We start from the raw sequence: 18,825 nt of genomic DNA, 5'->3' as shown, positions 1-18,825 counted from the left end.
TGTAATGTTAATATACTTTATTTTTAAAATTTTAATTATTATTTGAATCTCTTTTTTATTGTCAATTATTAATATTATTAAATATTTATTAATATTATTAAATATTATTAAATATTTTTAATATTTTTAAATATTATAAATAGTGTTAATATTATTAATATTATAAATAATGTTAATTTTATAAATATTTTTATTAATAGTATTTATATTATTAATGTTATTATTATTAACTTTTTTTATATTACTAATATCATTAATATTTTTATTATTATTAATATTATTCATATTATTAATATAATACTAATTATATTAATTAAATTATTATATTAATATTATTAATTTTATAATATTAATAATATGTATAAATTAGTTATGGTTATTATTATTTATAAATATTAATTATGATTTTATAATTCTTCATATTATATAATATTTTTAATATTATGTATATAATTATTATGATAATAGTTTGGTAGGTAATAGAGATCTGTGAGTGATAGTTTGTAGGTAATAGAGATTTGTGGGTAATAGTTGGTAAGTAATAGAGATCCGTAAATAAAAGTTGATAGATAATAAGATTCGTGAGTAGTTAGTAGGTAATGTTGAATTTACCTACGGATTCAAAATATGTGAATAATGTCCATAGATAATTCGTAAGCTACTGTAAATAATACTGAATTTACCTACGAATTCAGATCTGTGGATAAAAATCCATAGATAATACTAATTTTTTTTTTAAGTATTTATTTTGTCTTTCATTAAAAATAAAAACTATGCTTAATGTAACTTTACATGAGAATAAGATTGTGGTCTCTAAATTTTGGAACTTTTGAGTTATAGAGACACTATTACAATGCAGTGCATAGGTGATGCATAATGGTGTAGGATTGGATCAAAATCATCAATGTTTTTTTTTTAAATTTAGATGTTTTCATTTTAGATTAAGTCGAAATTATTATTCTTTTTACTTTTTTTCTTTTCAACCAGGGTTTAATTTTTAAATTCTCACCATTTAAAATAATTAAAAAAAATAAATAGAATGAAGTTAAATGAGTGAATAAATAAATCATTATTTTAAAGAGTGATTTAATCTTTAATTCTTTAAAATTTATAATAATAATTTCATAAATTTAAAATTATGATTATAATCACTTAATATATGTTATCATGTAAAATAAATTTATCTGTGCACCATAAAAAAGCGCAAATGTATGTATGAAAAATTACATCAAACTAAAATATAAACACTTACCATTGATCAAACTAAATGTATGTATTAAGTTAGTTTATATCCAATTTAATTATGTTTTTACAAAGTTTATTTACCATTGAAACATGACGTAAACAATACTTATGCAATCACTGTTACAAATATTCATCCTATGTTACGCTTTATTAGTTTTCATGGTTTTGACATTTATTATTTATTAGTATTATTCTTTAAGACATATAACTGGAAATGTAAAAAATATAGATTAAACACTTACTGAGAAAAAATCATTCATGTAAAATAAAAAAAGTAATTATACTTTGTACGACACACCTTTTATTCAATATTATATTTGTAATTTATTTTAAATTACTAGTTTATCACCTTTCATTTAATGTTTTAGAGATACTCTACTATATTGAGAAGTCAAATTTTTTGACAACATTAATTTTTTCACACTATCACACTCTCAGGAGTATCAATCCTCATTACATCTTCCAATATTTTTTGTCTTTTATAAAAATAAATAAAATAATTAGTTGCATCCATAAAAAATCCACAACAACAGATAAGATTTTAAAACCTAAAGTTTATCATGTATGAGTACGATTGGTGGAAATTTTGATTGAGAAGAATAAGTTAAAAAATCTGATAATGAATTAATAACAATTTCAAATAACTTAATCTTAGTTATGATGCATGGAAATTGTACTTTGAAAGAGAGTGCAGATAGTATTGAAATAAAAATACTGGGAAGGGGAAGAGATCATGTATAATGTACATAATAATATTTACTCTTTCAAAACAAAAATAAAAAATTATTTAGATCTCCTTCTTTTAAGAATTATAATTATTACAAGAAAAATAAATAATTAATTAAAGTTATCAGAATTTTGAATATGGAGAGGATTAAATTTATTTATCTAATCACATAAAAAAAACTAAAAATATTATAAAAATAAATGCACTGTTAATACCATCTTAAGTGAGAAAGAAAAAAAAATCATTTGAATCAAATTTGTAATTTATAATAAATATTATTAATATTATTAAATATTTATTAATATTATTAAATATTATAAATAGTGTTAATATTAGTAACATTATAAATAATTTTAATTTTATAAATATTTTTATTAATAGTATTTATATTATTAATGTTATTATTACGAATATTATTAACTTTCTAATATTACTAATATCATTAATATTATTATTATTATTATTAATATAATACTAATTATATTATTTAAATTATTATATTAATATTATTAATTTTATAATATTAATAATATGTATAAATTAGTGATGGATTATTATTTATAAATATTAATTATGATTTTATAATTCTTTATATTATATTAATATTTTTAATATTATGTATATAATTATTATGATAATAGTTTGGTAGGTAATAGATTCATGGGTAATAGTTGGTAGGTAAAAGTTGATAGATAATAAGATTCGTAGGTAGTTGGTAGGTAATGTTGAATTTAACTACGGATTCAGATCTGTGAGTAATGTCCGTAGGTAATTCGTAGGTTATCGTAGGTAATACTGAATTTAGCTACGGACTCAGATCCGTGGGTAAAAATCCATAGATAATACTATTTTTTTTTTTTTGTAGTGTTTGTTTTGTCTTTCATTAAAAATAAAAATTATGCTTAATGTAACTTTACATGAGAATAAAATTGTTGTCTCTAAAGTTTGGAACTTTTGAGTTACAGAAACACTATTACAATGCAGTGAATAGGTAATGCATAATGGATTGGATGAATGTCATCAATGTTTCTTTGTAAAATTTAGATGTTTTCATTTTAGATTAAGTCATAATTATTATTCTTTTCACTTTTTTTTCTTTTCAACCAGGGTTTAATTTTTAAATTCTCACCATTTAAAATAATTAAAAAAAATAAGTAGAATGAAGTTAAATGAGTGAATAAATAAATCATTATTTTAAAGAGTCATTTAATCTTTAATTCTTTAAATTTTATAATAATAATTTCATAAATTTAAAATTATGATAATCACTTAATATATGTTATCATGTAAAACAAATTTATCTGTGCACCATAAAAAAGCGCAATGTATGTATGAAAAATTAGATCAAACTAAAATATAAACACTTACCAACAAACACTAATTATCTTATTATTAAGTTAATTTATATCCAATTTAATTATATTTTAACAAAGTTTATTTACCATTGAAATATGATGTAAACAATACTTATCCAATCACTGTTACAATTTTGTTTGAAACTTTTCATGCTGTATATGAAAGACTTTAATGGATAAAATAATCCAAATACTATAATATGATAAGATAATTATAAAATTCATAAAACTACTTATTTTTTATTCTACTTGATAAGAGACATATTCATCCTATGTTACGCTTTAATAGTTTTCATCGTTTTGACATTTATTATTTATTAGTATTATTCTTTAAGACATATAACTGGAAATATAAAAAATATAGATTAAACACTTACTAGAAAAAAATATTCATGTAAAATAAAAAAGTGATTATACTTTGTAGGATACACCTTTTATTCAATATTATATTTATGTAATTTATCTTAAATTACTAATTTATCACCTTCCATTTAATGTTTTTAGAGATACTCTAGGACATTGAGAAGTCAATTTTTTTTTACAACATTAACTTTTTCACACTATTTTATGAGAAAACTGTGACATTCTCGGGAGTATCAATCCTCCTTACATCTTTCAATATCTTTTGTCTTTTATAAAAATAAATAAAATAATTAATTGCATCCATAAAAAATCCACAACAACAGATCAGATTTTAAAACCTAAAGTTATGTATGAGTACTATTGGTGAAAATTTTGACTGAGGAGAATAAGTTCAAAAATTTGATAATGAATTAATAACAATTTCAAATAACTTAATCTTAGTTATGATGCATGGAAATTGTACTTTGAAAGAGAGTGCAGATAGTCATGAAATACAAATGTTGTGAAGAGAAAGAGATCATGTATAATATACATAATAATATTTACTCTTTCAAAATAAAAATAAAAAATTATTTAGGTCTCCTTCTTCTAAGAATTATAATTATTACATGAAAAATAATTAATTAATTAAAGTTATCAGAATTTTGGATATGGAGAGGATTAAATTTATTTATCTAATCACATAACAAAACTAAAAATATTATAAGAATAAATGCACTATTAATACCATATTAAGTGAGAAAAAAAAATCATTTGAATCAAATTTGTAATTTATATAATATATATATATATATATAATAATTTACTGAACAAATTTGAACAATAAAAAATATTTAATATATATAATATTTAACTATATTTGATTTATATATATATATAATCATGTAAAGCAATTTTTTCTGTGCACCATGAAAAATGCGCAAATGTATACATGAAAAAAATTAAAACAAACTAAATTATAAACACTTACAACTATTAAGTTAGTTCATATCTGATTTAATTATATTTAATAAAGTTTATTTACCATTCAAACCTGATGTAAAAAATACTTATGCATCATGGTTATAATTTTTGTTTAAAAACTTTTTATGTTGTATATGAAAGATCTTAATGGATAAAATACTAATATGATAAGATAATTATAAAATTCATAAAACTCAATTAAACATTTGTATATTTCAAATTCTCCAAATATTAATATGACAACAAATATTAATATGACAAGATAATTATAAAATTCAATTAAATATTTGTATCAACAATTCTAATAGTTGACTTTTGTTTGTAATAATTAAATTTATATGACATTATAACATCTGCAAAAGTAAATATTTAAGAGAAGCAGTATGAATTCCACATGAAAACAATTGACTGCATTCCCAAAAAATAAGAAATAAACCAATCACATTTATACCAAACTATTTATTTTTTATTTAAAATTTATTCCATAAAGAACTTTTCAATAGTTTCCATCACTTACCATCTAATGTTTTAAACATATTCTACCATATTAACACTCATAAATCTCAGCCTTTCTTTTTTAAGACTTTCTTTTCTAAGACCGAGAAGGTCAAATTTTGACATTAATTTTTTCACACTAACCTATGAGAAAACTGACATTATTGGGAATCTCAATCTTTGTTACACCTTCCGATATTTTTTTTTTTTTTTTTCTAAAAAATAAATAATAATTATAGAATTTAAATATTTAATTTTTATGATAAAATATACATTTTTCTCAAGTTTAATAAACACATTTAAATTAAAAAATAAGTGTTCAGTTATATTTTGATAATAAATGCAACTTATTTTTTAAATTAAAATTTTGCCAAATAAAAATAATTTATTCAATTATTCAATTAAGATAAATTTTAATGATATTAAAAAATTAAAATTTTATTGTTATATATTTCGAATGACATTTTGTATTATTAAAATTTAATTAACTATTGTTGAAATAATTAAGAAGAAAATATAAACATTTAAATTTGAAATTTTGGTATTGACGAGAGAAATTACTAGGAGTTGAATATTGTGAATTTTGATCTAGAAACATTAACGGCGTTAGAAAGTTTGTGTTAAAAAGGCACATGGAAATTAAAAAGAAAAAAAAAGTGATAAACATGAAAAGCCAGATGCTCAAACTGAATAACCCCAACATTGAACACTTACACCCATTGAGTTGAACAATTTATTATGTTTAGGTCCAGAAATTTGTTCTCAAATTTTCTAATTGATTTCCTCTTGTTGGGATTAAAATTGTAAAGTTGAATCGATTTTAGAAAAAAAAAATCAACTAACTACTTAGTGGCAAATTGAATTCTAGTTTTATGGAAATCCCACCACTTCGTAATATAGTTTACTATTGTTTAATGTTTTTAAGTGAAAAATTTAAATTTTATTTAAAAATATGTTAAAAGTAATTACTTATGGGTTTAAGTAAATTTTGGTGATATAATTGAATTATTTTATAAAGTTCATATGTAATGTGATTGAATGGTGTATTAATGTGTTATGTGAAGTATAAAATGATGTGAAAGTGTGACCAACACATTGTATTGTTAAGAAAAATATATATCATGTCAAGATTGTTATTAGTGTGTATTGTTGTGAATGTCATTTAAATGAGACGATCCTGACCCTACTAATATAATGGAATCACATAGATAAAGTTATTCAGTTGGTGAGAGTCGAAAGAGGTTCATATGACTTTGTATGTGGTTTGAAATATAATCTGGTCTTTCAAATCATATGAATGTATCCTATCATATGAGATAATGAGATATTGAGATGATTATGCACATGACTATGTGGATTCACAGTAGTCATATGAATTTATCCCATCATATGAGATAATGAGATATTGAGATGATTATGCACATGACTATGTGCATTCACAGTGAGTGTATGACAAGTGCAAATCGTTAGATGCTAATTTCAATACACGAATCTTCCGTAAATAGAATCAAGTGTCTATGTGTTGTGAGTTAATAGAAGTCTGACATGAGAAAGATGAATTATGAAGTATGATGAACAGTTGATGGTTTTGTGAGAATGTATGAGAATTAATGGTTTTATGTTGATATTTAAAGTTATATTTATATTAGAAGTTTTAAAAATAGATAATTTATCCGGTTGTTTGCATTGTGTTTTACTTTTATTTTTATATGACCCAGTGACCAATTGGAGGATGAAAATATTTTATTTTGTTTTAAATATTTTGTTTATTTTGATATCTTATTCAAATTATGTTATTATATATAATAAAATAGAAATGTGTGGCATGAAACTTATATAATCACATATGTTATGATAATATATATTCATTAGTGATAAGTTTAACAAACACTTGGTAGGATAAACTTTAAATTACTCTGATAGATGTCATATTACGAAGTGGACTTTAAGCCTAACTCAACCCCATAAAACCGGCTTATGGAGTGAGATTTGTACCCACTTATATTCAATGAAATATTTTCATCTCTAGTCGATGTGGAATCTTCAACATTGTTAGTTACGTTAATTCTAAATGTAAGTCTTGGGTTGGTTGAATTTACCATAAGAATTTATTCTTTAGGAAATGATAACCATAAAAATGTTTAGGATGGGATTTTCTCTTTTTTAAAATTTCCATCTTTCATTCGAGTTATATGAATTGTTTTTTTAACTATTTATTGAATATTTTGAATAAAATTAAAGTTGAGACAATTCAAAAATACTTTACATTTTAAATAATATTTTATTTTTTATTTTTTATTTGATATACTGAAATCCCTAAAAAAAAGTTCGTTTTTACTTTTTATTATCAATTTTTTTTCATATTAAAATTAAATTTTGTACATGTAAAGTGTTTTTATGTTTTAATTTAAAATAATTAAAAAATATAACTCTGATACTTTAAAAAGATACGTATTTACATATTATAATTAGAATTTATATCCCTGGATATTTTTATTTATTATTTTGTGATACATCCACCAAATAAGACATATAACTACTATTATTATAGGTTATGTTGTTATAAACCTTATATTTTTAGTAAAAATATGATTTAATTATGAAGAAAGCGGAGATGTTGTTGGAAGGAGAAAAAGGAAGAAAAAAAAAGCGAGTAACAGTGAGGAATTAGAAGAAGACGACTGTGTTTGCAACACGTGCATAAAACAGCCGTTAACTTAACCATCCAGGCCAGGCCGCAATTCAAACGGCGACTCCACCCATCCCAATTACCATTATTCCTTTTCTTTCTTTCTCTTTTTAATAATTCTATCAAAAAATTTATTATACAAATAAAATATTCTAAATATTTAGAGTTTAATAATAAGTAAAATGTTTTTCTTTTCTGTTTTACTTTAAAATATGATTAAGATAAAATAGAAAAATAATTTATATAATAAAGAATCTATTATATATTACTATATATTATGGTATTATTATTATTATAAATAAAGAAATCTCACCCTTGCATTGAGTGTTCTATTGACACAACATGAAACACACACATGACACAAGAGGCTGCAACAACAACATAGCCACAACCAAATGACACCCACAAAGGAGAGAAAGAGAGACGCCACTACCTCTCTGCGTGGCTCGCTCGCACAACCGTGAGCCAGATAAACCCGTTTGGAATTCGTCTCTCTTTTATCTAAATTCGTAAGCTTTTCTTTATGCCTTGTTTTTTTTTTATAATAATTTTTTGGGGAGGGGTTAATTGATGTTTTTTTCTTGGCTTTTGAGATTTTGTGGCGTTGTTGTCTGTGTTTTTGTTTATTTTTTTCTGGTTTTAGAGCTCGGAAAGGGGAAAAGTACATATGGGGTTGTTCCTATGTAAATTTGAAGTGATCTTCTTTTGTTTTTTTATTTTTTATTTTTCTTCTGTTGATTTATTGGCGGAAGAGCAACTTCGGGCTTTGAATTTGGACTTGCACGCTGTAATTTTTTATTCTAGTTTTATGTTTATGTTTTAAATTCGATTATTTCTTGAAATTTTACCCCCTTCTCTCTTAGATTTGTCTGACGATTCTCCTAATGAGATCTGATTTTTTTTGTGGTTTTAATATTCTTTTGAAGTCTGGTTATTATGTGTGATGGGATGTTGTGAAGGCTTGCATGTTTATAGTGGTGTTTCTGATCTGTGTGCATGCTCTAAATTTTGTGCCACATCGTGATTGACCAAGAGTGTGTTTCTGAATCATTGTAAACTTTCGAATTCTGGGTGAATATTGTTAATATTTCTTATTTGTTTGGTTATTTGATTGATATTAGATGTGCATACGATTGGTTATGAGTATCATTTTGTGGCTCATGGAAAATTGATGTTTGTGGTTTTGTGAATTTAGCTTGAAATTGGCATATGTTTGTTGTAAGTACTTTTGTCATCGGTGTAGTGGTGTTGTCCAATTTAATGTTTTCAATTTTGATGGATAAGAAACAAGACTTTTCTTTGTAACAGATTGATTCTTTCAGTCGACATGTTGGAGGGTCCAACCTTTCTTGTTTCGAGGGACTTACCGAGCTCATGTGAGCAAGAGACCAGGTGGATTTACAATTCCTTCTGTGTGATGCAGCTCTCAAACAACAAGCGTCGTTTGGAGCTAGAGAAAGAAGCTGTGCTGAGAAAGTCATGCAAGCTTTCAGATGCTCCTGAGGACGGGGAAGGGAAAACAAAGAAAAACATCCAAGATCTTTCCCTATCCGTTAACCAAGCAAATGAACAAAATCATGCAAGTGACCAGTCAGATTCAAGTTCGCTTATCTACCAACTTGGTCGGGACATCTCAATTAATTGTCTCCTACGATGCTCCAGGTCTGACTATGGTTCGATTGCCTCATTGAACCAAAGTTTTCGATCTCTCATCCGGACTGGAGAGCTTTATAGGCTGAGGCGGCAGATGGGTATCATAGAGCATTGGGTTTACTTCTCTTGTAATCTTCCTGAATGGGAGGCATTTGATCCAAACACTGGTAGATGGATGCGTTTGCCTAGAATGCCTTCTAATGAATGCTTTATCTGTTCAGATAAGGAGTCATTGGCTGTTGGTACAGAGCTTCTTGTTTTTGGAAAGGAGATAATGTCTCCTGTCATATACAGATATAGCATTTTGATGAACTCATGGTCATCAGGTATGGAAATGAATGTTCCTAGATGCTTGTTTGGTTCTGCCAGCCTTGGAGAAGTTGCCATATTAGCTGGCGGCTGTGATCCTCGTGGCAATATTTTGAGTTCTGCAGAGCTTTATAACTCAGAAACTGGAACGTGGGAGCTTCTACCAAACATGAATAAAGCTAGGAAAATGTGTTCTGGTGTATTTATATATGGGAAATTTTATGTCATTGGCGGTATTGGAGTAGGTAACTCACGGCAGTTAACATGTGGTGAAGAGTTTGATCTGCAGACGAGAAAGTGGAGAGAAATACCCAACATGTTCCCTGGGCGAAATGGAGGATCTGAGGTGACTGAAGTATCGGCTGCTGCTGAAGCACCTCCGTTGGTTGCAGTTGTAAATAATGTATTGTATTCTGCAGATTATGCCCTACAAGAGGTAAGGAGATATGATAAAGACAATAATTCATGGGTCACTATTGGAAGATTACCTGACCGAATAGTCTCAATGAATGGCTGGGGATTAGCCTTTCGTGCATGTGGAAATCGTCTAATTGTTATTGGTGGGCCAAGAGCTTTAGATGGAAGGGTAATTGAGATCAATGCATGTGTCCCAGGTGAAGGTGTGCCAGAGTGGAACCTGCTTGCTAGTCGGCAGTCAGGAAGCTTTGTGTATAACTGTGCAGTGATGGGATGCTGAGACGTTTGCTTTTGGTGATAAAGTTATATGGATTTCTTCTGAATGGAATTAACATTCTTCACTTTCAAGGAGAGATGATTATGCTCATGGGTAATATACCCACTTTTTGGGGATAAATGTTTACTCCTATTTAGAGGAATAGATACAGTTTTAAAAGGTTCACAAATGAGTCTTTTCATTTTAAGTGATCATGATGGTTTTCAAATGTTGGCACCATGAATGGTGAATAATTAGTTCTGGGTTGCAATGACCTTTTTCATAAGTTCAATTGAAGTGTTGCAGAATTTAACTGGTCTCAGTTTTGTCTGTTCTGCTTTCTCTTATCCTTTTTAAATATGTATTCTAATTGTCTTCATAAGCTCTTAAATCCTTTTGTGTTGTCTAAAATTCACCATTTCCTGCTCAAGTTGTAAAAAAAATGAGACATAAGGAATAACCTCTTTTTTGTCTTTTGACTGTTGCTTTAGTAGGTCTTGATTGTTTGGGAAAACTGTTCAATTGCATAATCCAAGCTGTCATTCTGTTTGTCTCAGTTTGAGGCAAAAAGAACTCAAACAAGGTTGTGTGTGTTTCTGTTCTGATAAATCTTGGAGAATCAATTATATTGTTTTCAATTTAATTAATCATAATACTCCCCACAAATTATGGGTTGTAGAAAGCAAATTAGGATATTTGGGAGGTTTTATTTCATTTTTAACATATTATATATACTAGGGCTGATCAAGTTAGCTGTAGGCCTGAGCATTTGCACACATAATTCTGTTGATGACATTACTGAATTTCAATAATTAATATTAATGCAATACATGATTTGTAGGCATAACAGTTGAATGCAGTTAGATATTTAGATATTTTGAAGAGTTTATTCAACAACTGAAGTATGCATATTATAGTTTACTTCAATAATTTGGATGTAAGATAGAATGGTCTGTGTTTTGAAACTGATATAGGAATTCATACTATATGTCTATTCTTAGCATCAACCAGACATAGTCATTGAATGGTCCTGTTATTGATTATTAGAAAATACAAGACCTAATCAATCTTCTAAGAAGATTCTACTTTTCAGTTCCAGCAATACCGAAAATATAAGATTTGTTTGTATCAAGATCTTTATAAACATATTAGTAGGAAAAGAAAATAAGAAAGAATGAAATAAACTTTTTAAAAAGTTAAATTTAGTTTATTTAAAAGATAATACTTAGAAACTTTCTAGGATTTGTTTTTTTTGTCCGAGGTAGTTTTTAATGCATACATAAACTAATTTTGGTCTTTTTTTTTCATTCTTACAAGTACTAATGGAAGAATTTATTAAGAAAAACCGTTATTTAGTTTGAGATATGGTTGTTTTTGTAATGGAGTATGGTTGTTTTATAACGAAGCAGTTTATTATTGTGTATAACCTTTTATGTATGTAGGATTAAATGCATAGAGAAAATGTCTGGTCAGTTTTGTTTCTTTTTACACATCAGTGTGGAAATATACTTTTCATTGATCATCTAAACTTCTGAGTTTGAGGATGATCTGGTGTTCCTATTGGAAAACATTAGGCTTTTAACAGTCAACCAAAGACAGAACATCATGTGCACTTAGTTTTCATAGTAACTATTTTTTAAGTCAGATAATGGTAATTTCTATTTGATAGTAGAAAACTTTTATACCTCTTTAACTCATTTTTGTCAGCAGATTCTGTAGAATTTCTTATATTTTTTTTGTTATATGAAGTGACAGAAGAAGGGTTTCATCAGCACACAGGACACAACACAGCACACCTATATTATATCTTTTCTTTTTCTTCTACCAGGTTGGATAATGTGTGGGATGAGTGAGTTAGAAAATAATAAATATATAGTTGTTAGAGACAACATGGAAAGTACAAATTGTACAATGCAACTATGCAAGTAATGGAAACAGATGGTGATGTGTGCCCCATCTACATGTGCACTGACCCATGATGGAACTGTTACAGTGACACGTTGGTGGGGTGGTTGATAACATCTAATGCTTTGCTCATGTTCCAACATATTTTTCTCTACTGTAGGACTCCTTTTGTATTTTGTACTTTACTATCTGGTAGTGTTGTTTCAGATTTTGTGTGGGTTCATTCAATTTTTTTTAAGACCAGCAAAATAAAATCAGAAGAATGAGAAGGAAGATGCAAAACACAGAAAAAAAGAAGCAAATCTAGACACATAATCCCAACGATTATCAAATTTTCATTATCTGTGGACTTCACCATATGCTTATTGGGTTCCTACATGATTTATGTTGAGTTTTGCAGAATTACATTGCAATATCATTTTAATATTTTAGATAAACTCTATATATTTGATTTCACCTTAAAGAAATAATTTTGAACTGAGTTTGGATTGTTGTTGGATTGAATAAGAAAATTATCATGAATTTTTTTATTTTGATCTTATAATGAAAATATAGGCTAAATTTTATTTCAAACCTTTAACTTATTTTTCTTTATAATCAGTTTAGTTCCTTTTTAAAAACTTCAATTTATATTTTTACGTTTTTAAAATGATTCATTCTGATCTTTTCCATCACAATGTTGTAACATTTCATGAGGGAAACCTTCCTTTTAATCCAGTCAGTTACAAATTTTCAACAAGTGTTCTTTTTTTTTTTTACAGAAAAAATTGTCAAATGAAATAATAGAACAACTCATATGTAAGGTAGATTTAACATCCGTATCAGATTTTCGTAATATTTTTCATCAACTAGTTGATGGAAATGATCAAAACAATTCATCTTATAAACTTAAAAGGATTAAACTGAACTTCTTAAAAATTAAGGGACTAAATTAAATATAAAATATATTATATGACTTTGTTAATTATTAACTAAGCTTAGTTATCAATTTAGTATATCCCTTATACACATCCATTTGATTATCTCATTTTTTTCTTAATTCAATCAATATTTTGTTTTCACTATATTTATTTGTTCATTTACATAGTGGAATCAGAATTCTCACTTTTAAGAGTTTTGTTATGTATATTAAATAAAGTCATCTTTTAATCATAATTTTAAGGTTCTATTGAAGAATCTTTACAAATGACAAAGGTCTTTATTAAGTATCCATAAGAAATTCACATCAAGGAATAAGATTCTTAAACCTAAAGTTTACCATGTATGGACACCATTGGTGACAGTGTTTTGATTGGGAATAAGTTCAAATTTTATGATGAATTAATAACAATTCCAAATAACTTTAATCTCAACTATGATTTATGAAAATTGTGCTTTGAAAAAGGATTGCAAAGAGTCATGAAATAACAATGCTATTAAGTGTCCAGGTTTTTGAAATAGAACCATGTACAAAATCATATTTATTCTTTTAAAACAAAAATAAAAAATCATTTTGATCTTTTTTTTTCATGAATTATAATTGTTATATAAAAGATGAAAACAAACAATAGACTGGATAGGTAGAGGATTGAATTTATTTATGATAATCAGATAACAAAACTAAAAATATTTTAAGAATAAATGCATTATTAATATCATATTAAGTAAGAAAGAAATAAAAAAAATCATTTGAATCAAATTTATAATTATATATATAATAATTTGCTGAACAAATCTGAACAATAAAAAAATAAAATAATTTAATATATATATAATATTTATATCATTTAATTATATTTGATTTTAATATATATATACATTTTCAGAGAAAAAAATGATAAGATGAAATTTTAAACTTTTTTTGAATTGTGAGATTAAGTCATGCACTCAATTTTTCTTATAAAATCTACTCCTAATCTAAAATTTCAAAAATTACAAAAGTTAATATATTTTCTTTTATATGTTTTGAACCAACATCAAGAATAAGAATTTTGTTTTGTTCTTCATTAAAAACTATGTTTAGTATAAATTTATATGAGATTCCTCTAGAGTTTTGTAACTATTGAGCATGATTATATAGTCATTTTATAAATTTAAAATTCGGACAATAATCATTTAATACATAGGGTAATGTAAAACAAATTTTCTGTGCACCATAATAAACACTAATTATCTAATAATTAAATTGGTTCATATGCAAATTAATTATGTTTTAACAAAGTTTATTCATGATGTTAACAATAATTATGCAATCACTGTTACAATCTCTTCTGAAACTTCCTATCCTGAAAGACCTTAATGGATAAAATACTCTAAATATTGATATGAGAAGTAATTATAAAATTCATAAAACTCAATTAAACATTTGTATAAACAATTTTATTAATAGTTGACTTTTGTTTGTAATATTTAAATTTACATATGCAAAACTAAATTTAAGACTTGCAGTCTGAATTCCACATAAAAACAAGTGACTGCATTCCCAGAAAATAAGATATAAACAAATCACATTTATACCAAACTACTTATTTTTTATTTAAAATTTCTTCTAAAAAAAAACATACTCGTCCTGTCCTGTGTCATGTGAAAGTTTTGAACGTATTCTACCATACTAACACTCATAAATTCTCAATCTTTCTTTCAAGAAATTGAGAAGTCAAATTTTAACATTAATTTTGTCCCGATATTTTATGAGAAAACTGACACTTCTTGGGAATCTCAATACTCGGTACATCTTCCAATATTTTTTTCTTTTTTCTAGAAAAATAAATAAGTATTCAGATAAATAAATGAAGTGCTCAGATATATTTTAATAATAACTGCACCTTATTTTTTTAAATTAATTTTTGTGTTAAATAAAAATAATTTATTCAATTATTCAATTATGATAAATTTTTTGATATTAAAAATTCAAACTTTATTGTTATATTTTTCTAGTGACATTTTGTATTATTAAAATTTAATTAACTATTGTTAAAATAATTAAGAAGAAAATACAAACATTAAATTTAAATTTTATTTTAATTATATTTCTATTTAAATTAATTTCGTATGATTATTATGAAAGTGAATTTATTTGACTTTTTCTTGTTGAAGTATAATTTATATATAAAAAATACAAAGTTTAGTATAACTTTAAATATAAGTGCATTTATTTATAATAAATTTTAAGAATTTAAATTAATGATTGAAGTTAATATTATAAATATATATTTAATTTTTTATATTAGTAACTATTTTCATACATTCAAATTAATGAATAATGTAAAATACAATTTTTAAATAAATATTAAAAATAAGTATAAAAAATATTAAAAATTGGAATAAAATTTATTCGGTAGAAAACATATAACTGAAATAGAATAAATATAGGTTAAAACATGTAGTGTGAAAAAATAATGTAAAATAAAAAAAAAGTCACTATAATTTGTAGAAAACCCCTTTTACTCAATATTATATTAATTATTAATTTATCACCTTTCATGTTTTAAATATATTCTATCATATTAATACTCATAATAAGTTTTCATCATACTTTGTTTTCGGAAGATGAGAAGTCAAAATTTTGATATTAGTTTTGTCACTCTCTTTTATGAGATGTCTGACACTCTTTTGGGAGCTCAATCATCGTTACACCTTCCAATATTTTTGTTTTTTTTTATAAAAATAAATAAAATAATCAATTAATATTTTTAAAATTTAAATATTAATTTTTATAAATAAAAATATACATTTTTTCAAGTCTAATACATATTCTTGATTATTATGAAAATGAATCTATTTGATTTTTTTTTGAAGTATAATTTATATATATAAAAATACAAAGTGTAACGAATTGTTCTGATTTAAATATAAGTAAATTTATTCATAATAAGTTTTTAAAATTTAAATTAATGATTGAATATTATAAATATATATTAATTTATATATATATATATTAGTAATTATTGTTATATATTCAAATTAATGAGTAATGTAAAATAAATAAGTATTAAAAATAGGAATAAACAAAAAAAATATCATAATGTTTTGGTTATCATCATTTGAATTAATGATACTTAATTTATTCTTGATTTTAATATTCATTTAACTTATTTATTTTGTATTATTTATTGATTTAAATTATATTTTAAAATTTTAAGGATTATTATCAATAAATTTATTTATATTTAAATTAAGTATATTTATATAACATTTTATTATATTCATAGTAATAATTGTAAGAAATTATGTAAATTAATTTTTATAAAGTGACTCACATGATTTAGAGTTGGACTTTGGACCCGAATTTTTTTTTTATATATATATATATATATATATATGATATACCTAATAAAAACCGACATCGGATGGAGATTGGAAATTAAAGGTTATAGGATTTTGTCTCTGCAAATAATAGTTGTCTCACTGATAACCATCACGAAAGTGTGTGACAATAATGAAATTGCTAAGAGATAGATTGGGACAAAGGAGATAAAGTAATTGTTCAAATAGGATCACTCATGGATCAAGGTAAGTTTCTATTCCTTCATTGTATGATTGTGTGAGAATTATGATATGATAAGATATGTATGAGAACATTATTGTATGTGTTCAATTTTACGTTTATTAATGTAATTCAATTTACAATAATACTCTTGATTATATATATATATATATATATATATATATATGACTATTGGTGTTGAAGCTTGTGTCGAATTATATTTGATGATCTCTCACAAAGACATGTAGATATTATGTTTTTGTTGTGTGTTAAGTATTTGTATTATTTTTTCTTAATGATTAAAGTATCCTTACATATCATATAAGAAAATGTTTGAACTAAGCTTGGTAAAAAGATAATTTTAACTAGTTAAAATGGTAGTTAATTGTGTTAAAGTGTTTTAGGCTGAAGTTCTTTTGAAGTACAATAAGTATTTTAACAAGTTTAATTGTCGAGTTAATATGTTAAAAATTACTTCAAAAATGTTATAGTTCTGTATAAGTATTTTCAATATGTTCAACTATTTTTCTAACAAGTTGAAATCACTTATTTTCTTGGTTTTTTGACTATCATGGGATTATTTTTTTTTTTTTTACCAAAATGGGGTCCTTTTAAAAAAATTACAATTTTAGGCAAGTCGTGTCAATTCGGCACGACTTCATATGCACAAATCGTCCCAATTAAACACGACTCTACCATGTCATACTGAAATCATGCCAACTTGACACGACTTCTGCCACGTCATAGTTTTTTTTTTTTTTTTTAATTTTATTGTTTATATTAGATAGTAAGTTATGTAATGTTAAAAATTAATTTGATACATAATTTTCTAAGAGTGTTAGTTTTAAGGAACAAAAAATTGAATAATCGTGTATGGATCATGTTTGAACGTAATGTAATACAATAACTTGATTATTTGATTATTCCTTGGAAGGTGATTGATTTCTTGAAATAGGTAATATCAAGTCTAAAATCGCATTAGATGATTGCTTTGTTTAAATTTTTCTTCTTCTTTTTATTCATTTTCAAATTTAGTTCTTTATTAAGAATTGTTTTCTTTGAATATACAAAAAATATTTATGTGATTTTTCATTAAACATGGAGTTTAGATTTGGGTTTATTGGATTTAAGGTTGAAGATAAGTTGATCCTGGTTTATCTTTAATGTTTCACATTTCTTTAATGATTTTTTTTTTTTCTCTTTGTTACTATTCCTTTTAATTGTTTACATTTAAGTTTATGCATTTAAATATTTTCAACTTCAGCTTATTTCAATATTTCAATTGCAGTGATGCTCGGCTTTCTATTACAGGTTTGTGCAGTTTTATTTCATGAGCCGATCCACTTTTATTAGATATACTCTTTGTTTAGAGTTTCCTTCTTTCTTCTCTTTGAAAAAATTAATCCATTTCTTTCATATAACATTTTTTTAATTAATTTTTATTAAATAATTTAATTTCTATTTTAATTAAATATCTTAATTCAATACTTATAAAAAAATAGTTGTCATTTGGTCATATATTTATCTATTTAGAGGAATTTCTGAGAGTAAGCCTATATAAGTATCCATGTAATAATAAGCACAAAATTAGCATTTTGAGTGAAAAAATGGAGAGAAATTAGTAAATTGTTACAAAAATAGAGCTAATAGCTTCAAAATTTACGCTATTATAATGGTCGGTGTACTTTTATAACTTATTTTGTATAATTAATTATCATATTTTTATTTCATTTTCTTTAAATGTACATTATAAAATAAAATAATAAAAACATGTTTTCATTATTTCTTCTTTAAGCTTTTGAAATAGAAAATAAAAATAAAAATAGTAGATTACATTCATTTTTCTAGTCTTGTTTTCGTATTTTGTTTAATGGTCAACCTTTTCATGGACACACAATATTCATTACTTGTTAAAACAAACTCATGTTAATATCTATTATATATTACACTAAAAGACTTCTTTAATAGTTTGAAAATTATTAT

General features: G+C 24.7%; 1 protein-coding gene across 1 annotated transcript; it reads left to right on the top strand.

The window, feature by feature from the left end:
- The first annotated feature begins 8,137 nt into the window (after window positions 1-8,137).
- Window positions 8,138-10,794, top strand: LOC137820731 (F-box/kelch-repeat protein At1g74510-like). Its single transcript, XM_068624951.1, has 2 exons — window positions 8,138-8,346; window positions 9,146-10,794. The coding sequence occupies exon 2, from the start codon at window positions 9,165-9,167 to the stop codon at window positions 10,494-10,496; it is 1,332 nt and encodes a 443-aa protein (XP_068481052.1). The 5' UTR covers window positions 8,138-8,346; window positions 9,146-9,164; the 3' UTR covers window positions 10,497-10,794.
- The last annotated feature ends 8,031 nt before the right edge of the window (window positions 10,795-18,825 follow it).

This window comes from Phaseolus vulgaris, chromosome 9 (genome assembly GCF_000499845.2).
Source record: "Phaseolus vulgaris cultivar G19833 chromosome 9, P. vulgaris v2.0, whole genome shotgun sequence".
NCBI lineage: Eukaryota > Viridiplantae > Streptophyta > Magnoliopsida > Fabales > Fabaceae > Phaseolus > Phaseolus vulgaris.
This window is presented reverse-complemented; position numbering and strand designations above follow the sequence as displayed.

Coding starts and splice junctions, on each gene's coding strand:
- LOC137820731 (XM_068624951.1), top strand. CDS start 9,165: ATGTTGGAGGGTCCAACCTTTCTTGTTTCGAGGGACTTACCGAGCTCA.